General features: G+C 39.6%; 2 protein-coding genes across 3 annotated transcripts; both read right to left on the bottom strand.

Moving 5' to 3' along the window:
- Nucleotides 1-1,167: 1,167 nt before the first annotated feature.
- On the bottom strand, nt 1,168-16,470 carry LOC109405539 (uncharacterized). 2 transcript variants are annotated; one of them, XM_029868308.2, is made up of 4 exons: nt 16,052-16,470; nt 11,322-11,553; nt 11,237-11,258; nt 1,168-4,893 (listed from the first exon to the last, which is right to left on the bottom strand). In XM_029868308.2, exons 2-4 carry the CDS (start codon nt 11,496-11,498, stop codon nt 4,718-4,720), a joined length of 375 nt encoding a protein of 124 aa, XP_029724168.1. In that variant the 5' UTR covers nt 11,499-11,553; nt 16,052-16,470; the 3' UTR covers nt 1,168-4,717. The 2 variants fall into 2 exon arrangements, with proteins under 2 accessions (XP_029724168.1, XP_029724167.1); XM_029868307.2 differs by having other exon boundaries at nt 11,322-11,541; nt 16,052-16,463.
- LOC109399427 (general odorant-binding protein lush) lies at nt 4,965-10,545 on the bottom strand. The gene is made up of 4 exons (XM_019671873.3): nt 10,387-10,545; nt 10,153-10,323; nt 5,333-5,447; nt 4,965-5,261 (listed from the first exon to the last, which is right to left on the bottom strand). The coding sequence occupies exons 1-4, from the start codon at nt 10,450-10,452 to the stop codon at nt 5,173-5,175; spliced, it is 441 nt and encodes a 146-aa protein (XP_019527418.3). The 5' UTR covers nt 10,453-10,545; the 3' UTR covers nt 4,965-5,172.
- Nucleotides 16,471-22,785: the final 6,315 nt, after the last annotated feature.

The following is a 22,785-nucleotide window of genomic DNA, read 5'->3' as shown; positions in this document are numbered from 1 at the left end:
TAAAAACAATTTATTTACGGTACATTTTATTGTTCGAAGCCATTCATGTACCATACAATGTACGGTATATTTAAACCCACGTATCAGAATTTAGAACAATTCATTAACAATAAAATGTATGGTTTTGCAAAAATATATATATGGAGAAAAATGTTTTTTTATATTGTTACGATACTTAACAACCTGTATAATATATTGTAAAAATCTTATTTACAATTCACGGTATGGTTTTCTACATTACATCTTATTGTTTTTGTATTTTTATTTTTACAGTGGTGTCTATTGTAAAAATATGGTTCTAAATAGTACTGTTACAATACAACGTTCGGTTTTTCTACTGTATTTTTTATTCGGGTTGTGTTCAAAATCCCCGTTCTAAGAATTTGTAAAAACTTTGTTAGCATCTTTTGTTCACCCGTATATGAAAAGCACAGATAAACAGACGTCTCACGCTATCCTTTTCCCATCGATTCCCTTTTTAATGGGTAGTACCAGCGGCGTCATGGTCGCAATTTTTTCCGCAGTCAAGTTCGCAGATTGTGAACAATCCTCGGTACTCACTTTACGTAATTTATGTTTAGTCCCTTACTGTCAGAGCTGTCGGATCAGTGTAACACGCTAAATAAAATTTACACAAAAGGCAATTTACACGGAAAAAAATACACGGTTATGAATATTTATTGGGTACCGGACTGGTCACCGAAAATTTGATCGTTTTCTTTGGTACATCGAGGTCTTGAAATTAGTCTATGGTAGTACGCAGATCGCAAGTATTTTCTTGGCCTAGTATCAGCTTGGCCTATACGTGGGAAATTCAGGCAAGGAACCGCTCAAGAAATGAGAGCGCCGCTTTATTCCGGATCTGAATCGCTTTAGTACGGAGTTGAAACGAAACGTCAAATCAAATGGAGCTTGCTGTGTTAAATTTCTTGACCATTCCGGTCACGAAATATGGTAATCCGGTGGCCTACGATTATTGACCGAATGAACTTGATAGTAATGCAGCATGTTTTTCATTTCAACAATCATGATTGTTGAATCATGAATCATGAAATCATGAATCATGAAACAATTTCAATTGATTGATGTTTTCTTACTATTTATACTTACCACAACAATGTATTCGAGATGAAAAATGGGGTGTGATATAAGATAAAACAGGGTATGTGCCCACGCATTGAGCAATGGTTTTATTTATCATTAGTGACATCTACATTATACGGGTTGTACTGGATAATATTAAGATTATGAATCAGAGTACACGATAGGTACATTCATTCAATGGGATTTTATTTTGCAAGCCAGTGCTAAATCAGTCCTTTATTATTCCATAACACTTTCGCGTTCAATACATACTTCCAATAGAAACTTAAATATGGCAAACGAAACGCTGACTACCTATTGTTTAATTTAATTTATTTGGTTCCATAAGCATTTGCATTGATTGCTGTGTACTGCGCACACACACGTGATTCCCTAACAAAACTATAGCCACAGACAAACAGACTGAACACTGTCAAAACAACCTTTTTCGGCTATTTCAATGATAATTTTAAAGACTTTTAACTGTGTATTTTAAGAACATAGAAGCAAACGTACTGCTCTCCAACGTGTTTTACATATAATCAAGTGTTTCATAATAGAGCTCTAACGCTTTTTGCAGGTCAAAACACTGTACACGCTAACCCTCAGTTACCCAGATTGGTGTCAAAGCGACCCAGACTGAGCAAAACTGCAGTTACTCTAAACTGAGTAAAGGCACCTTTACTCAAATCTGGGTTACCGATGTTGGTATCAAAATCTGGGTAAACGATACCCAGCTCCTCCGGGGCCTTGATTTTGTTAATTTATTTCCAATTTAGATTTTGATTAAAAAGCTCTCAGTTGCCACGTGCTGTTCACTTACCTGATGCTGGAAAACAGTTCCCCGGAATAATTCCACTGTTTTCCCGTCATTCATCAGCATATTTTTCGCGAAAACATTCATAGTTTCCAGCGTTCTCCTGACCGCTGCCATATTCTGAAGCCGAAAAGTGACAAAGTGCCGATTACCCAGATCTTTACCCAAATTCAGCGAATCTGGGTTTTCGGGTTACCCGGATTTTGACAACTGCTAACAACATGAAAATCCGGGTCAACTCGACCCAGTCGATGGGTAGTTTCAGGTTAGCGTGTGTATCTCACAATATTGGAGTAGTGGAATTGTGGTTTTACGTCTGTTAATCTGTGCTATCAATTTAAAGCACTGATTTTTTTTGTTTGTAAAAAAACTTAAATAAATAATAAAAAAAACATTCGAAATGTATTGCTTTGGAATTTTGATTGTCGAACAAATTTTTTAAGATTATAGGAAGACGGTTTTAAAATCAACTTGTTGTGACACTAATGATCATTAAATAGTTATTTTTGTTTAGTACACCAGTTGAGGGTGAAGGAGCTTGAAATTTCATCTAATTTTGTGCTGCACTGTGTGTTCTCGGCAGGATTGGTACAGATGTTTCACGGTGTGCTTCGTGTGGTTGAGTAGTCACATTTGTGCAACAGGTTACTTTGATAATGTTTTAGAGTAGTGTTTAGCTTGTTTAGCAAAAAAACATGTTTTTAAAGAATGTACACAGCAAAAAGTAGTCGTCGAATGTCTTGATGCAGTCTTCTTTGTATACGCATTACTAATACGAACACCTCTATATGAATACTAATGTATTTGTGCAAATGGTTTGATCGTACTCTCTTCCATAAAAAAAGGTTTTGATTCGGCAGATTCGATGATTTGGAATTCACTATATACTGTGCCGTCCAATCGAAACGAATTGGGCTCTGGCCAAAAAGAATCCGTAAAAAACGAATAGCAACATTAGTTTCGGAAAACTCTCTGCAGAAATTCAAGAAATGCATGAAACGCAAGGTACGCGCATTTCAATAGACTGAATTTTAAATGTATCTTTGTTGGAAGCTTTTACTCGTCATTTATCCATGTGTCCCTTTCAATAACACTATTTTTCCGTTAACTACGTTTTTCCTGTACACATTCTTTATTTCTACACCAGAGTTTTAAACTTAATAGAACATTCTACAAAACTTAATAATAATAAGATCACATGTGGGCTTCTTCGACAAAAGTCCATTTTACGAACCGATTTTATGAATGAATTTTGACAGGAGGTAGCGTCCAATAACCCGTGAAAATCAATATCATCATCAACATTGTTGTCACTTCGTAAAATGGCTCATTGATGACGCCGACAGATTAAGACCAATTCCGATTTCGATAATTTACTAAAATAAAACAATTTGGAAGCTTTTCAACATGAACTTATTAAAAGAATCTGCGATCTCTATGAAATATCTTTAATTGTACTAAACTATGCTGGAAGTTTCACTTTGAAACCATGTATTATTTTTGATTATATCTCATAGGTATGTATAGTAGGACAGGTGTATCAGTACAAAAGACATTGCAGTATACTACAATATCTTTTGCCATCGGTACATAATCGAAATATAACATGGCTATATTTTTCAAAAATGTATAAAGGTAATCTCTGCCAAAAATGGCGATCTTCTGGATTCAAACGAAAATATATGACGCGGTGGCATGCCATATGTTTCAATAGTTACATGGTTGAGCCATATATAAACAAATATTACACAGTTGTCTTTTCAGCTGCGATCATTTAAAATATGTTAATTTAAGAACGTTGTTTTTCGATTCACGTACGTACTTGTAAAGAAATGAAATGATTCAAATAAAAATCTCTGTAGAAAGTTTCTACCAGGCACCATAGTCATCAAATTTTTAGAGTGATTAATTTGAACAGGAAACTAGGCTATTGATTGCTTTTAACAAACAAAATATATAACCATTTGGATCAGTAGAAACGAGAATAAAAGTATCCTGCGAACAGTACGAAACGAACGGTACCCATATCACGGAAAAAGAAATATATCTGATGATATTCAAACAATCAATGAATAAAGTATGTAATGCTAGCGTACTATTGAAAAAAAAAAAAACAATTACCAATCAAATTTGTACAGTCCATTATAAGTTCAATCACAAGAAAAAATAAAACAAATTCATAGAACCGATATCCACGAATTTTCGAAAACTTGTTTTAGATGCAACATCTGTTTGTCTGTGATCTATGTTTCTTAGTTCGTAAGAGTGCTACAACATTATTCTATCAAAAGATAGGTTAAAATAGATTGAAAACCGTGCTCTCTGTGATATATTACAGATCGAAAACAATGACATTCTAGTGATGGCGCTAACTACATGGCGACCGTGACATCATGTCTCTGGACACACACTATGAAACTTTTACATGTTGTGTGTAGCAGATATTTCTTTTGAAATAATGTGACCACTCTAAGTACTAGAAATGTGTATGATATGGCATGCCACAATATGCAGGGTTTTTCCAAATGTTTTTTTTTTTAAGGTAAATAGGTAACTAAACGGAGTCGTGTAGATTCATCTCAAAAGGTTTTGTACCAGGGATAGATAGCAGTGTACGATTATATAATTGATAAATACTACAAAAGACATTTAGCCATTCTCTAGTGCTAAATATTCAGCGGTGTAATCCGTTTTCACGTCTTATATTGTGTCACGAATGTGTACAGTATAGAACACCTTTTTATGCGTTTTCTTTTTCTTAGTTTTGGAGATTACATCGAACGATTATACCTTAGAGCCGTAATCGTAAATTGTAGATTACTTCTCCGCAGATGCTGCCACATTGCTTGCAGCCGGTGCTCCACCAGCCGGCCTTTGACCGGGTAGAGGACCTGAGTTAGTGCAGTTGCATATCGCTTCGAAAATCCTTAGGACTATTCCTCGTGTGCGGGTAACAACTCGATGTTGTTTCAGACCGCTAAGAAGTTTATTTCCTAAAATAAAGAAAACGGGTTTCAGTGATTATTGTACTGAAAGATTAGTTTAAAAAATTAATTCAAACTGGTTTATTTTTTATAGATTTTTTATTGTATTCAAATACTAACACATATTATAAGACACATAAATAACACGAAATTGACAAAACTTGCAAACAGAAATCACTACTTAAGCATGTAATAAAAATCTGATTGAACTAATAACACAAATATTAATACATCGTCCAGAATCGTTTTCCAGTAGTTCTTGCCAGGTTTCGGTAAAATTCACTCCATTCAGGGGAAGAAGAAAACATCCGGATTGTACTCTGCAGCACACTTTGCCGAAAAGTACACTTTTTCGCATGGATCCTTGTATCCGGCTTCTGAAAATATCAACCACACAGATTGGTGTTTTAAGGTTTTGACTGGCTTTTCCAGCCTCTTTAGAACTTACGTGTATCTTTACATGCGTTAAGAGCTTCCTTAGCAGCGGCCTTGAGTTCTTGTGGCAACATAGCCTCGATTTGGGCAGTTGTTTTCGAAAGACTCAGTTCTCCTTTCTTCGTGAGCTGTGAAGATACGAACAATTAGTTGAATGGTGTAGTTGTCTGAAGCTAGCTCCCTGATGTTGAAGCCTGTATCAACAATAATTTGGTCACGTATATACAGCAGTAACATTGTAATCTATATTTTTTCCATATAATTGTTTATTAAACGTACATTTTGGATGGAATTCTTACAGTATTTGAAGGAATGCTTTCGATGATTTTTTTCTGATAGATTTTTAGAAATTTCTCCGCGAAATCCCTGGTTAGAGTATTTTTAAGTGAAACTTAAAGAGATTTCACTGAAATTATTGAAAAATAAAAATAGAGGAGAGTTTCTAGAAGGTTTAAGGGTAGAACTGCATACGGTATCATGACAGAAATGGAAGCTAAATTTTAGTACTTCTTGAAAAAACTTGTGAAAAATTTCATAAAAATCCATGATTAGTACGTTGATTTCCATAAAAATTAGTGGATTTCTAGTAACTACGCTAACTCTAACGCTTATAAAAACCAGTGGATTTCTAGTGGCGCAATTCTTAACGTGGAAAAAGATAAAAGAAACTTCCTGGTATGGTGGGATTTTCTGAAAAAAAATCGATTTTTCATCATCTATTTGTCATGACTTCCTGGTTCGACGAAGAGTGCAGAACGGTTTTGGAGGAGAAGAATGCAGCGAGGGCGGTAATGCTGCAGCAAGGGACTCGACAGAACGTGGAACGGTATAAACAGAAGCGGAAACAGCAGACCCGCCTCTTTCAGGAGAAAAAGCGCCGCCTGGAAGAAGCGGAGTGTGTAGAAATGGAACTGCTGTGCCGTTCCCAAGAAACACGGAAGTTCTATCAGAAGCTCAACGCATCCCGCAACGGCTTCGTGCCTCGAGCCGAAATATGCAGGGATAAAGACGGAGGCCTCTTGACGGACGGACGTGAGGTGATCGAAAGGTGGAAGCAGCACTTCGATCAGCACCTGAACGGCGTGGAGGACGTAGGCACGGGAGCCCACGGCAATGGAGGAAACGACGACGCCAGTGCAGCGGAGGACGGAAATGAACCAACTCCCACGCTGAGGGAAGTTAAGGATGCCATTCACCAGCTCAAAACCAACAAAGCAGCTGGTAAGGATGGTATCGCAGCTGAACTCATCAAGATGGGCCCAGAAAAGTTGGCCACCAGTCTGCATCGTTTGATAGTCATGATCTGGGAAACCGAACAGCTACCGGAGGAGTGGAAGGAAGGGGTAATCTGCCCCATTCACAAGAAAGGCGACCATTTGGAATGTGAGAACTTCAGGGCGATCACTATTTTGAATGCTGCCTACAAAGTGCTATTCCAGATCATCTTCCGTCGTCTGTCACCTAAAACAAACGAGTTCGTGGGAAGTTATCAAGCCGACATCATCAACGGCCGGTCGACAACGGACCAGATCTTTACCGTACGGCAAATCCTCCAGAAATGCCGTGAATACCAGGTCCCAACGCATCACCTGTTCATCGACTTCAAAGCGGCATACGACAGTATTGACCGCGCAGAGCTATGGAGAATCATGGACGAAAACGGCTTTCCTGGGAAGCTGACTAGACTGATTAAAGCAACGATGGACGGTGTGCAAAACTGCGTAAAGCCTTCAGTACACGCTTTGCCAAGTGTGCAAATTTTTCCGCACGCATACTCCAATAGGCCAACAGTGGTCTCAACATTGACAAAACATCGAAAATGTCAAGCGTATGCTTTGCTGTTCATTGATGCGTGCGGAAAAGTTTGCACACTTGGCAAAGCGTGTACTGAAGGCTTAAGGGTTTCGGGTGAACTATCTAGTTCATTCGAATCTCGCCGGGGACTGCGACAAGGTGATGGACTCTCATGCCTACTCTTCAACATCGCTCTGGAAGGTGTGATGCGACGAGCCGGGCTCAACAGCCGGGGAACGATTTTCACAAAATCCGGTCAATTTGTGTGCACGCAGAAAAAAGCATGGTAAAATCAAAAATATTTCAGGTAAACTCAAATAAATTGTCAATTTGTTCTGGCAACAAAAATAAAACTGTTTGGAGCAAATCGAACGTCACATTTGAAGCAAATTCAATCCATTTTTGAAACAAACATGCATCTTCTGACAGGTTATGTTAGAAACAAATGTAAACATTTTTGTTTTTTTTTGTGGCAGGTCGGCCCTACGGAAATATTTGTTTTCCAATTAAATTTACAAAAGTCATTTCCTTCTTTAGGAAAACCACTTCCCGCGTGGCACTTTCAATGCCAACATCATGTAGGTAACATACGCTCCCGAAATCAATGGGATTTCGTGGAAACTTTTGGTGTAGCTTGACTTATTTTGCAAGAGGAAATCTTGTTTGGTGCTGCAGCTGGAACTTGAGAGTTTTGTTTATGTTCTCGACGGCGGAACGGGGGGCTCTTCAATGGGTATTGTAGAAATCAATATGTAATTGAGTTAGTTTTAAAAATCAATATTTTAGTTTTAAATATTTTATCAGTTTACCGAATAAACATGAATATTTTTGTTTCAAACGAACGAAATTTGTCTTCGTGTGCTTTGCGGACGACAGGACATTATTGCCAGAACATTTGGAACGGTGGCAGAGCTGTACACCCACCTGAAACGCGAAGCAGCAAAGGTCGGACTGGTGGTGAATGTCTCAAAAACAAAGTACATGCTGGTAGGCGGAACCGAACACGACCGGATCCGCCTGGGTAGTAATGTTACGATAGACGGGGATACTTTCGAGGTGGTGGAGGAATTCGTCTACCTCGGATCCTTACTGACGGCTGACAACAACGTGAGCCGTGAAATTCGGAGGCGCATCATCAGCGGAAGTCGGGCCTACTACGGGCTCCACAAGAAACTGTGGTCGAAAAAGATTCACCCACGCACCAAATGCGCCATGTACAAAACGCTAATAAGACCGGTAATCCTCTACGGGCACGAGACATGGACCATGCTCGAGGAGGACCTGCAAGCACTCGGAGTTTTCGAGCGACGCGTGCTAAGGACGATCTTCGACGGTGTGCAGGAGAACGGTGTGTGGCGGAGAAGAATGAACCACGAGCTCTCTGCACTAAAAAAAAAAAGAATTAAACAAAGACTATGCTTGGTTGCAAATAACTTTTACGTGATTTTGATTCTATTTTACAAGTTAAAAGGATCCTGGAGAAAGTATCAGACGGGCTACATGGGACTACATGGCGACCGTGACACCACGCATCTGCAAATTACAGAAGGATTTCCCTAAGGCGCTGTCCATAAACTACGTAGACTCATTTTTAACCATCTCAGAACCCCCCTCCCCCTCGTAGACTTTTGTCCATACAAAATTTTCGAAATTTGTATGAAGCGTAGTCTTTGCCCAAGAAACAGAACTAGTCGAACAACAGTTTCTTAAGCTAAAGTTTGCTTAAGAGTGGTTTATTCCACTCTTGTACAACAAAAATGTTTGTTGGGTGGTCTATTTCTCAAAGAGTAATTGTAATTAGATAACTCTGATAAGAAATACATGCAACTGGGGAAAAATAAACCAATATAAAGAATATAAACAAATCCTAGCGCATTGTATGTATTTCAGCAAAATAATTATTCTTTGCATGAACAAAAACGGCCAATTGACAAAGATTTTAAACTCTTAGTTCTTAATAACTATTGATTAATTGCTACTAGTCATGAAAAATCAGAGAAGGAGGAAATTAATTTCCCTAGTATTTTTTTTTAGTAAATTCCAACAGGCCCTACAATAAAACCAAAATAGGGGGATTAGGGGCATAATGGACACCCTAAGCAAATGAGTATGTTTGGCCTGTATAACAGACAAAAACTTAACATATTATCAGTTGGCCTACAACTTTAACTTGTTTCCTACGTATTTCAATCATTCACAGCTGGTAGAATGACATTATTGTGAAGAAATAATGAATTAAAAACCGTGTGTTTTTTGGGGCTGGCAGGAAAGGTACGGGGCGAAATGGACACCCATCGGGGCATAATGGACACCCCTGCATATTTTATGCTGTATCTTAGAGAATATCGACCAGTTAAGTCATTTGTCTACGGAGATCAATACCACAGATATAGTACTCCATCTTAGACGAGTTTACATAACTTCAAAGTTAATTAAATAAATTTTGAGCTAAAATTATCGGATTGATTCTTTTCAAACTCTCTAAAACGCCTAACAGTATGCAATGCGCGTACATCCATTCATAATTGCCAGTGTTCATTTCGCCCCGAATCGACTACAACATTGAAATTGCTATTTCTAGTAAGTTCTGGTCAAAAATATTATACTTCATCGATTGCTAAATCTGCGTATACATGTAGATAAGCTAACAATTTACTTGTTTGTATGGTGGACACACTCAAACACTCGTAATGCCTTATTTGCTGCTGCTTCGAAATTATAAGAAATCCACCATATGAAAAACATACTTCAATTTCAATGATATTTTGGTTATTTTGAAGGAATGTAAATGGTACTTTTGAAAAATAGAACAATTACTTGTTCCTTTACACTAATGCATCAAACGTTTTACATAAAAGTCAACGGTTTCGGCAAAAACAGGGGTGTCCATTTCGCCCCGGGTGTCCATTATGCCCCTAATCCCCCTATAAACACATTTAGGTTTTATGGTGGTCCTTATAACCTTCATGCAACTAATAGAACTAATTTTTGCTTGTGTTAAGTAAGTATAGATTGTAACAATCTTTAAAAAAAACTTACCGTTCCCGCCATTTGCGCAATACACATGGTGTAACACTTAAGCTCTTTATCTGCTCCATCCGCAAATCTTCCTGCCTTCAACTCGTCCAATGAAGCTTCCACCACGTTATATTTCGGTGCACATGCTTTCCTCATCATTTCCAGTGAATTTTTAAGCTGTTTCATTGTCATCTGTTGGAAATATAGCATTAGCATTAAGTAACTTTAGGTTCCATATCGAAGAAAGATACTCACCGCACCATCGCTTGGGTCTAGGATTCCCAGAGAGAGCAGTACAAGCACTACCCGTACGCCTTGCATGTCTGGCACTCATGCTTGACTGATATCGACACCGATTTCTTACATCACCAAATAGTCACCAAACAAGACGAAATATGCGAATTTATGTTATTAATCTGCCGAGTCACTGCCGCGAAAATGCGAAATTGTTCATTTCCACCTGTCAGAATAATCACATGTTGCGAAATTGTTGAGAGCGCACCTCTGCTACCGGGTAATCCACACGTCCACTTAAGTCAGCTATATTAAACGACCAGTGGGAATGCGTGTCATAATTATTGGCTTAGAAACATCATTGAACAGTAACACCGAGGCGCATCTTTCCGTTTTAGCATTAGGCGAATCTTGCTGATGCATGGAGTAGCTAATTGCACGACTTGATTGATTTCAAGCGTAGACAGGGGCACTCATTCAGTGCATCTCTTACATTATTATAAAGTGGAAGCCCTCTGAACAACGAGAATAGTGTATGTCATCAATTCTGTAGGCGAACGACTTCCTATATGTAGACATTACATATGATAGAGTGTCATTTAGATACAATATTCTATAACTACTTTGAGGAACAGTAGATGGAAGAGTTATGACCGTATACGGAGTTCTACAGTTTTCTTAGTTGTTGAAAATCTGAATTCGATTAGGCATACATCTCAACTCATTCGCAATTCGCATTCGCAATTAGGCATACATTTCGACTCACCGAGCAAGTGAAGACAAATTTTACTATTACTGTTAAATGCAATTTGTAGATAAGGATTTGTCATCACGTTAATGTTTCATGACTAAATTAAACTTTTAAACTTACCATTTCTAGGCCTTTCATCCGCCTGAAACAAACATAGAACATGTTACGAAAACCACCATGAATCACCTTGAACGCCAATTCTTACCGATTTGTCTTGCAGTTTTACTTCTGCACTTTTTTGTGCCTCACTCAAGACCTCGTCCAGGAAAACATTCATCTCGCTCATCTTGTCCGGGTCCTGCTTGAACTGTGCTATACGAGCGTGTATGTCATCCCGGTCGTTGTGCGAGTCCTGGATGTCCAGATTCATTTCCACGGCCATCCTGTCCGAGTTGTTGGGTTGTTATCACAAGTAAATGCAACGTCTGGAATGCACTCTGGTTGACAATAGAAAGGTTTTCAATATAAATAAATCTGGAAACTAGAGCACAAAACCATACAAATGGACACTTAGCAACACTCAGGTTGAGCCAGTTGTATGATGATCGATTTTATTTCGATCCGATGATGGCCTTCCGGCGAGACAGGAGTGTTGGCGTAGGCCCAACAAGCCACCCGTAAAAATCCCCATTGCGAATAACATAGGATAAAATACGACTCGTTACAATCGGCAAAGACCCACGCGACGCAAAAAGGACTACGATTGGAAACTTGGAACATGGAATTGTAACTCACTTGGTTTCGCAGGATGTGACAGGATAGTCTACGACGAATTACATTCCCGCAACTTCGCCCATGCTGCATTCTTCTCGTTTTTCAACTGTTCACATTCGCCGTCGTACCAGTTGATTCGGAGTCGCGAAGCCTAGTGCTATAGCCGAGGTACTACCTATGGCGGATCGGATGTCCCACCAGCCATCTTCAAGTGTAGCTGCGTAAAGTTGCTCTTCCGTTGGTAGGGCCACTGCAAACTGCTGCGCGTAGTCTTGAGCCACTTCTACGTTACGCAGCTGCTCGATGTTGAGCCGCGGCGTTCGACGCGTGGTAATAACCGTCGAAAGTTTTGAGCGCATGCATACAACGACTAGGCAGTGATCCCAAAATATATATAAATAACAATTTTTTCGTCGATTAGAACGTGGTCGATTTGGTTTTCTGTTTGATGGTCGAGTGATCTCCAGGTGGCTTTGTGGATATCTTTGCGGGGGAAGAAGGTGCTTCGGACTACCATACCACGAGAGACTGTAAAGTTTACGCATCGCTGGCCGTTATCATTCGATACGGCGTGCAGGCTGTTTCGCCCGATTACCGGTCTGTACATTTCCTCCCTTCCTACCTGCGCGTTCATGTCGCCGGCAACGATTTTCACGTCACGCGGCGAGCAACCATCGTATCTTTGCTCTAACTAGGCATAGAACGCTTCTTACTCGTCATCAGGCCTCCTTTCTTGTGGGCAGTGGACGTTGATGATGCTGTAGTTAAAGAAACCGCCCTTAACTCTCAACATACACAACGCAAGGGCGTTGATCGGCCGCCTTTCGATCACACGTTGTCGCATCTTGCCCAACACTATAAATCCTGTTCACAGTTCATTGGTGGTGCCACAGCTTTGGTAGAAGGTAGCCGCTCGATGCCCACTTTTCCACACTTTCTGTCCAGTCCAACAAAGTTCCTGCAACGCCACGATGTCAAAGTTGCAGGGATGTAGTTCGTCGTAAATTATCTTGTCACATCCTGCGAAACCTAGTGACTTGCAATTCCATGTTCCAAGTTTGCAATCGTAGTCCTTATTTCGTCGCGTGGGTCTTTGCCGATTGTATCGAGTCGTATTTTCACCTATGTTATTCGCAATGGGGATTTTTACGGGTGGCTCGTTGGGCCTACGCCAACACTCCTGTCTCGACGGAGAGCCATCGTGCCAGTTCTGTTTAACGTCCCAACCAACACTGGGACGATCACGCTGATGGGACTACCACCTTGGATCTAGCTGGGCGTGGTGCACCGTTTCTTACTCAGCCGCTGGATGCCAGAACAGGCGCTGTTTGAGCCGCACCTCCTTAGTGAATAGACGCTCGGGTCATACCTCCTCAATCTAGCTGAAGTCAGAAGGACATCAGTGCCCAGACTGCACTACCAGCTAAGCACACAACTCTTAACTGGCAGTCTTTGTCATCGCTTGACCCGTGGAAGCATGAGGTAGGAACTTGTGAGGACCAGAGCTCTTGGACGCTCTCCTTATCGACTCACCGTTTTGCAGCCCCGAGTTTCAGCGTGGCTTTTTGAAAAATCGCTCAACCGTAACGAACCTAATAAGCTACACGAGCTTGTGAATACCAGCCTTGAAAAGCATTGCCAAGTAGATATGTAGCATCAAAATAGATTTTGCGAAAACTTTCGATAAAGTACCGCACGCCTTAACGCTGGAAAAGCTTGAGAAATACGGATTCCCTCAGCGGCTCATAGCTAGGTTACGTTCTTATATAACTGGTAGATCCACTTTCGTTATACTGAGCTTCGCAAAATCAGACATTCACACCACGCCTTCCGGAGTGCCTCAACGAAGCCATCTGGGCCCGTTAATACTCATCCTGTTTGTTAATGACCTATGCCACCGTTTAAGTTCTCACAGCTTTATGTTCGCAGACGACTTGAAAATGCATAGGATCATCAGTTCCGTCGTCGACTGCATTGCTCTGCAGCAGGACATTGACACCGAAGATAGCTGGTGTGTATCTAACGGTATGCTGTTGAATACCGGGAAATGCAAAATAATAGGCTTCCGAAGATCTAGGACTCTAATGAGCTTTAAATACACCATAGACGGAGACAAAATTGAACGTGTTGAATCTATAAAAGATCTCGGAGTGATTATGGATTCAAAGCTAAAGTTCAATAAACATATTTTTCTGACAACGGCTAAAGGTTTGTCGCTGCTAGGCTTCGTTCGTCGTAATGCCGCCGATTTTAATGACGTGTACGCTCTCAAATCCTTGTACAGCTGTTTTGTGCGTAGTGTACTCGAATATACCGTGTCGGTGTGGGCACCATATCATGAAACTAAGATACAACGTTCAGAAAGAGTTCAACGCAGTTTTTTGAGGTTTGCGCTAAGAAGGCTGCCATGGAATAACCCGCGGAGACTACCACAACACGAACAACGATGTCGGCTGATACAACTGGAGACTCTTCGTGAAAGACGTGAGCTCCTATAAATGATGTTCGCATTCGATATTTTATGTAACCGTTTAGATCGCTGCGCACCATGTCTTGTACCGGTCGGATGACTCTCGAGAACTATTTTAGTCGTTGCCGCCATCGTCTTAAATTTACGAGCTATAATATTAATGTCATCAGCTAACCCAAGCAGCTGAACAATAGAGGTAATAAACTATAGAGGAAGAATGTCGCTGGCGTCGCTGCCGAAACATCTCTTGCTGGCGGAGATAGGCCGGGCTATAAGTGTCAAAGCGAAAAAGTATGCAGTTTGACAGATAGATACCCGACATGTTTGCGAGCGAGAACAAAGGGAACAGCAACGACATTCGTCCTCTATAGTTTATTAACTCTATTAGCTGAACGGACTTCGTGAAAATCGTTCCACTCGTGTTTATCCCGCTCTCCTTATTACACCTTCTAACGCAATGGTGAACAGCAAGCACGAAAGTCCATCACCTTGCCGTAACGGCCGTAACCCTCTGCGAGATTCGAAGGGACTCGAGAGTGTCCCTGATACTCGAACTACGCACATCACTCGATCCATCGTCGCCTTGATCAATTGTATCAGTTTATCCGGGAATCCGTATTCGTGCATAATCTGCCATAGCTGTTCTCGATCGATTGTATCATACGCCGATTTGAAATCGATGAACAAGTGATGTGTGGCACGTTGTATTCGCGGCATTTCTGCAACACCTTTCGGATGGCGACCATCTGGTTCGTTGTAGCGCGTTCACCTATAAATCCAGCCTGATATTGCCCCACGCTCTCTCTTGCAATCGGTGATAGAAGGCGGCAAGGTAATTTAACATCTAAATTTTAGTAAATGGAGAGGGCTCAAAGTTGTACCGATATTCTGTATTTTTAAAGTCAACTTTGGCAAAGACAATTATTCGTTGTTATGCTTAGATGAAAACATCATTTCATGTTGTATAGCACATCTTAACTTTCCAACAGCTGTAGAGGATTCACAAAAAGTAAATTTATCATTGGCGTAAACACGGGGGGTCTAGGGAGGGCTTAGACCCCTCTAGGATCCGAATAGCCCTCCCCTAGAAAATATTCTAATTACACTGCAAAGCCTTGCTGGATATTGTAATTGGCTCTTAGCCCCCCCCCTAGGCATTTCATCTAGTGACGCCAATGAAATTTATATCATCGCTATTTAACCACCGCTGCGAAACTACGGAAAAAATACACACCGGATATAAGATAAGAGAGGAGGGTGGCAATGGTTTAACAATTTTTGAACTGATGTTAGTAATGATAAGAATGAAAATCAAAGACATGCAGATTTTAACAAAAAAAACGTAACCGGATATGTAAATCTCAACTCTATTTTTACGCTAAAGGGATACAACCTTGATAAAAAAAAAACTTTTTGCAGGCAACAGGTCATCTGGCTGCCGCTCATCAAGTTGAGGTTCTCCAGAACAGCTCTAATTGTTTGACTTGTGTCTCCATTTCCTACACGCAAAGCAGTGGCTGCCACAGCCGAGAGGCAAATTATTTAATTGTTTTGCCTCTTGTTATCTCGTGCATGTGTAAATATTCCAGTCATGAGACTGCGACTAAGTTTTAAAGTTTTAAAAATAAATGATTTTATAGAAGCAAAAATAGACATAGTGCCTAGCCGATCAACCCCAGCACAAACGCCAGTAGCTGAGAAAAAATCAATTTCGTTATCTGTGCAATCAATCAGCGTCCAGCTTTTCTCACCTGTTTCCCTTGGGTATTGCGAAGCGCTTTGCGTGAAGCTTTCCGCACGCACCGATAATCTATTCTCCTTCCGAGCTTTATTCGTATCCTTTGTGCACTATTCTACAGCTTTGTAGAACTATTTGAACACAAGTGTCCACTACGAGTCCACTAAGTTACACTAGGAACGATAAAATAGGCGCTTTTCGACACACTACAATTGGGCTGCAAACCCGCGACCTCCGACGCGAGAAAATCTCTTCAAATGTATGTTTATTAGTCGTCTCGACGACATGCAAAAATCGCACACCAAATGTGCACTGTTCGTGCTATCAATCTCAATTTTGTGAGTTTCGCGTATACGAGAGAGGCGACGGAAGTAGGCGCTCTCGCGTCTAGTCAGGTGTATCGACCATAGAGCAACTGCTGCCCGCCACGCCGGACCAGACCAGATGCAGTGTGTGCCAGAAAAAAATCGGTATTTCAAAGTTTTAAAATCAATCGTCAATTGGCTTCTTAAACGGTGTTGAGATAATTGCATATTCTGAATCTACACGCCAAACTGGGGCGAAATCTAAATTTTCTTTAGCGGTGTTGAGATACTTCCATTTTCTGAATCTGCATGCCAAACTGAGCCAATATTCAAATTTTCATGAATTTTGGTGCCCGGGAACTTATTAAAAATCCATTTGAAGTTTGTATGGGAGCGATTTGTCGAATCACCCCTTGTCGCAGTTTGTACTGGGCGGAGCTGTCAAACAGTTGCCCAGCTGTCAAAAGGTGATTTTAAAAATCTCTTTGAAATTGATTTTAGGTACCAACATAAAGTTCTAAAAATCTGAAAAAAATCAGTGGCTCAGAAAAAGGTGCTCTTTCGTATAAAATCAAAAAAAAAAAAAAAATAATACATATTATTTAACATTAAAAACCTCAATTGATTTTAGGTACCAGAATTAAGTTCTAAAAATCTGAAAAAAAGCATAGTGGCTCAGAAAAAGGTACTCTTCCGTATAATATAAAAAAATCAATAAATTTTACAATATTAAAAAACCCAATCAAACATGATATTGTGCTAGGCTAACACTCAGTTTTCCTCAAATGAGTCCCCATTTGAAATCCCTAACCTTTCACTCAGTTACTCCAAACCCTATCTCCACGTAGAACTCTACGTCTACATCAACGTGGGCTAGTAACTCTAAAAGGCTAATGGCAACAATCGGGTAACCATATGTAACCAGTGGTGTGTCTCTCTATCCAAGATTGGTGAGATTTAAAGACTGCTCGTTCACCTCCAAAATGCTTTGTCATTTATAGACGCCCGAATACTAATAGTAAACATATAAAAGTTACATTAAAAGCAGATCAACTATATTCTATTTTTCATCTCAGCCCATGCTGTTTGCCACTCGCAAATCCACAACACGCTCTTGCCGTTATCTCGCGTCTGCATTTGGCTCGTGCAACCCCATCTCTGGTGGCTATCAATGCCTATAGCCTACATATTCTCTCTACACATGGATGGGAGCGTATATGCGCTTGATTGATCAGTAGCTACTAACTGAGATATAACTAGCTGCTGGCACGAGACGAGATACCAAATACTAGCTAGACGAGTGGAGTAAACAAACCAATCGACACATTTTGATTGATAGTGACTTGGATTGATTTGTAGGCATACAACTTGGCGGTATGCAATATATATAGAAACGTGAGAGTATAGATCTCTAATTGCTCATTCTCTAGTAGTTCATTATCATGAAGGAAAAGAGCTTTGACTTCTGTAATAGAGCAACATTCCAAAGCCAGAATCATTTGAGAGACATCACGAGTCTACAACATCAAAACTGATATGATATTAAAACAGAGTAACATCGCAATATTTATTACAACTACTCGCAATAAGATATGTAAAAGCAATTAAGGAAACCCTATGATCCTCGTAATCCTGATCCTCATCATCATAGCTCATAAATTTTTAAATACAAAATCAACTATTTTGTACTCTTTTGTAGTTTTCAGCATGCCAAAAAACATCAGAATCCCATATACAAGAAACTGGCTGCATTGTGTAGTAGCAAGCAATCCCTCAACGGTATGTATGTTCATTAGACCTGTTCACTTTCTCAAAAATGTTCTCTGATTCTCAAGTCCACCCCATATTTTGATTGGCATCCAAAAAGAAGTAACTGGTCAAAATTTCAGCCAAATCCATTGACTTTAAGAGGTGCATCAAATCAATTTTGTGTTTTTTTGACTATTTTCGAACTAAAAAAAACATAACTACACTAAAACGTGTCGAAAATTAATTCTTCCGGCAGAAATAGGAAGATATACTTGTTTGTTACAAGTTCTCAAAACAACGTGTGTCAATAAAATTAAAGGAAACATAAGTAATTATTGCATTTGTAATCCGAAGAACCTTAAACAGTAGATTTTTTTTATAGAATTTGTTCTGGTACACCCTAATATACACATTACGCTTTTTTACGCTGATTTTTTGCCTTTCTCGTACACCAAGGTGTACCGAAAGGCTATATGTTCACTCCAAAAACGAAAATTTGATAGAGCCTCCGGAGAGGTCAAGTGTTATACACCAATCGACTCAGCTCGACGAGTTGAGATGATGTCTGTGTGTGTGTATGTGTGTGTGTGTGTATGTATGTGTGTGCGTATGTGTGTGTGTGTGTACAAAAAAGGTCACCTAATTTTTAGATAGTAAACATCAACCGATTTTAACGACCGACGGTTCATTCGACGCGGAATCTGGTCCCATTGTTTCCTATTGAAAATGGTTCGAATCGGTCAAGCCGTTCCGGAGTTATGGTCATTTAGGTGTTCCGGACCGGTACCCCAGGAAGGGGACAGATATGACAATGCAACAAACCCATGCATGCGACCCATCAAACCACGGCATTTTCGATTATCTGATGAACGGGAAGTAGGAAAATAGTCTCAGACTGTGTCTGAACCGGTAGTGTTCCGGAACCGGTTCTGGGTGTCCTTCCGGAAGTGGCCAAATATAAAAGTGAACATAACCCATGCATGTGACACATCAAAGAGCGGCTTTTTCGATAACCAGTTGAATGGTAAGCAGGAAAGTAGTTTCAGACCATATTTTGAACCGGTAGTGTTCTGGAACCGGTTCCGGTTGTCGTGCCGGAAGTGGACAATTAAAAAAATGAACTAAACCCATGCATGCGACATATCAAAGAGCGGCTTTTTCGATAACCAGATGAATGGTTTGCAGGAAAATAGTTTCATACCGTGTTTGAACCGGTTGTGTTCCGGAACCGGTTCCAGGTGTCGTGCCGGAAGTGGCCAATTAAAAAAGTGAACCAAACCCATGCATGCGACGCATCAAAGAGCGGCTTTTTCGATAACCAGTTGAATGGTAAGCAGGAAAGTAGTTTCAGACCATATTTGAACCGGTAGTGTTCCGGAACCGGTTCCGGGTGTCCCGCCGGAAGTGGCCAATTAAAAAAGTGAACCAAGCCCATGCATGCGACGCATCAAAGAGCGGCATTTTCGATAACCAGATGAACGGTAAGTAGGAAAATACCTTATCTGAACCGGTTGTGTTCCGGAACCGGTTCCAGGTGTCCTGCCAGAAGTGGCCAAATATAAAAGTGAACATAACCTATGCATGTGACACACCAAATAGCGGCATTATCGATAACCAGATGAACGGTAAGCAGGAAATTTTTTTCAGACTATATCTGAACCGCTTATATATTAAACTGACGAAGTTGTAGGGGTGAATCCAACTGAATGCGTCTAACGATGACCGAAAAATAGTAGGTCGTAACGCGTAACGCTTAACAAGCTGTTTCCGATATTTGTCACCGATAATTACCAATCAATCCACAAATAACATACCTGAACCGGTTGTGTTCCGGATCCGGTTCCAGGTGTCCCGCCGGAAGTGGCCAGTTAAAACAGTGAACTAAACCCATGTATATGAAACCTCAAATCATCAAAAATGTTGGATAACCAGATAAACGGGCAGCAAGAAAATAGTCTCTAACCACACCTAAGATTGCCAGCAGTGTTGCAGAATCAGAATTGGATTCATCGCTGAAATTACGAAGGTGAACAAAATCAATGCAAGCGATAAATATGCGTAAAAGAGCAAAATCCTGAAAAAAAAAATTAAAGTGCTTTTGTCAAATCACACCATTTTAGATTCCTGAGACGTAATTATACAATAGGATGAATCAACGTTGTATGGGAAAATTTTAATTTCATAGCATCAATCCCCATTTGCGGTTGAAATTACTACACACAATTTTGATGCAACTGGTTGAGCCCTCGCGCTCTGTAAAACGGTTGAAATTTGAATGGGTTTTAAAATGATAAATTTTACTAGCTTGCACTTTTTTTTGTCAAATTTTACATAAATCGTATAACCAACGATAATAAAATAAAGGCTGAAATGTTCAGAAAAAATTTTGCCGAAATATCTTGATAATGATCGGCATCCAGTGCTAGTGAAGGGAGTCAAGCAGTCAACTGAGAGGTTTGATATTTTTCAGCTCTGCTTATACGTTTACCATAATATATAACTTCGGAATATAAGCCATCAATAAGTTTCCAAATTCGATTATGGCTTTGATATAATTGTTGTTTTTCTGAAAAAGGCTGATACAAATTTCGATTTTCTCTTAAGTCAAGATGGGTCCCCCTTGGAAATTTTACTGGGAATTCATCATTTTGAGGATAGGCACAAATAAATAGGGGAGATCGGGGCATAATGGACACCCGGGGCGAAATAGACACCCCTATTTTTGCTGAAACCGTTGACTTTTGTGCTAAACTTTTAATGCGTAAGTTTAAAGGAACAAGTCAACGTTCTATTTTTCAAAAGTAACATTCATATACCTAAATATCATTGAAATTGAAATATGATTTTCATATGGTGAAATTCTTATAATTTCAACGCAGCAGCAAATAAGGCATTACGAGTGTTTGAGTGTGTCCACCATAAAAACCATTGAAATGCTACCTTATCTGCATGTATACGTAGATTTAGCAATGGATAAAATATTTTAATTGTAAATAGAATTTACTCAAAATAGAAATTTCAATGTTGTAGTCGATTTGGGGCGAAATGAACACTGGTAATTACGACTTGATGTACGCGCATTGCATACTCTTATGCGTTTAAGAGTGTTTGGAAAAAATCAATTGGCTTCTTTAGCGCTGTTGAGATAATTCCATATTCTGAATCTGCAAATCCAAATTTTCATGAATTTTGGTGCCCGGGAATCTATATAAAAATCAATTTGAAGTTTGTATGGGAGCGATTGGTCGAATCACCCCTCGTCGCATTTTGTACTGGGCGGAGCTGTCAAGCAGTTTCCCAGCTGTCAAAAGGTGATTTCAAAAAATCTCTTCGAAATTGATTTTAGGTATCAAAATAAAGTTCTAAAAATCTGAAAAAAATCATAGTGGCTCAGAAAACGATGCTCTTTCCTATAAAATCAAAAAGTCAATACATTTTTCTAAATTAAAAAACCCAATTGGATTATTTTAGCCTAAAGTTTATTTAATTAACTTTGATGTTTTGTAAACTCGTCTAAGATGGAGTATTTTATCTATGGTATCGATCTCCGTGGGCAAATTACTTAACTGATCGATGTAATCAAAGAATTAGCATAAAATATGCAGGGGTGTCCATTTCGCCCCGTACCTTCTCTGCCAGCCCTAAAAAAACACACGATTTACAATTCATTATTTCCTCACAATAAAGACATTCTACCTGCTGTAAATGATTGAAATGCGTAGGAAACAAACAAAAGTTGTAAGCCAACTAATAATGTGTTAAGTTTTTCTCTGTTATACAGGCCTAACGTACTCATTTGCTTAGGGTGTCCATTATGCCCCTAATTCCCCGTAACCAATAAATTTTTAAATTTTTAAGTGAAATTAGAATCCTCCAGAAAATTTCTTACCAAATCCGATTTCCTACCAAATCCGCTTAGCTTAATTGTCTGGATAATTTTTCATCAAATACATTAATTATTTATCAACTCTACTCCCCCCTTGATAAGTCAACGAGCACTGTGACAAAAGAAGAAAATGAGATTTGTTCCATTCTAGAGTATTCTCAGAATTCAGGAACACTTCGGCTTATAGCTCTTGACTACATATTCGACGAGAAAGGCACTATCACCACTAGGTGGATTAATCTGGTTTTTTTTTATAAATTTTGCTCAACTCCAACATTGATGTCAAAGAAACAAATAACCACAAGACATTAGAAAATATGATGCCGTTTTAGAATATCCAACATAATTCTTTAATTTTATTGGCATACGTTGTTCGGAAAAATTGTAGCAAACAAGTATATCTTCCTCTTTCTTGCGGGAGAAATAATTTTCGACAAGTTCTAGTGTATTTATGACTTTTTGAAGTCGAAAAATACTCGAAAAACACAAAAATTGATTTGATGCACCTCCTAATTTTAACCTTTCAGTACTCGCGCCAATTTTTGTAACGCGAGCAGTCGCGCGTTGTACTTTGTACAACACCCATACATTCTGAAATATCTCAGGATCCTGATTGTTTAGAGGAGGACTGTCTTTGGCAAAGTTGTTGTAAATTTCATGGGCTACTTGATGCTGACAAAGTAGATTCGTAATACGTCCACTAGGCGGCGCTAGTGAGCAATATCATGTTATATCTTATATCTCAGGATCCTGATGTCTTAGAAAGATGGTGTCTTCGGCAAAGTTGTTTGGTAAGTCAACGGCTTA

Source organism: Aedes albopictus, chromosome 3, assembly GCF_035046485.1.
Source record: "Aedes albopictus strain Foshan chromosome 3, AalbF5, whole genome shotgun sequence".
NCBI lineage: Eukaryota > Metazoa > Arthropoda > Insecta > Diptera > Culicidae > Aedes > Aedes albopictus.
The sequence above is the reverse complement of the archived record's forward strand: the minus strand, read 5'-3'. Positions and strand labels throughout refer to the sequence as shown.

What these genes read in the sequence shown, in the direction of transcription:
- LOC109405539 (XM_029868308.2), bottom strand. Translation starts at nt 11,498, where the DNA reads ATGGCCGTGGAAATGAATCTGGACATCCAGGACTCGCACAACGACCGG. An exon ending in TAAAACTGCAAGACAAATCG is followed by an intron (nt 11,259 to 11,321) that starts GTAAGAATTGGC and finishes TGTTTGTTTCAG; the next exon opens with GCGGATGAAAGGCCTAGAAA. An exon ending in GGATGAAAGGCCTAGAAATG is followed by an intron (nt 4,894 to 11,236) that starts GTAAGTTTAAAA and finishes TCTTTATTTTAG; the next exon opens with GAAATAAACTTCTTAGCGGT.
- LOC109399427 (XM_019671873.3), bottom strand. Translation starts at nt 10,452, where the DNA reads ATGCAAGGCGTACGGGTAGTGCTTGTACTGCTCTCTCTGGGAATCCTA. An exon ending in TAGACCCAAGCGATGGTGCG is followed by an intron (nt 10,324 to 10,386) that starts GTGAGTATCTTT and finishes TATTTCCAACAG; the next exon opens with ATGACAATGAAACAGCTTAA. An exon ending in TAACGCATGTAAAGATACAC is followed by an intron (nt 5,262 to 5,332) that starts GTAAGTTCTAAA and finishes TGATATTTTCAG; the next exon opens with AAGCCGGATACAAGGATCCA.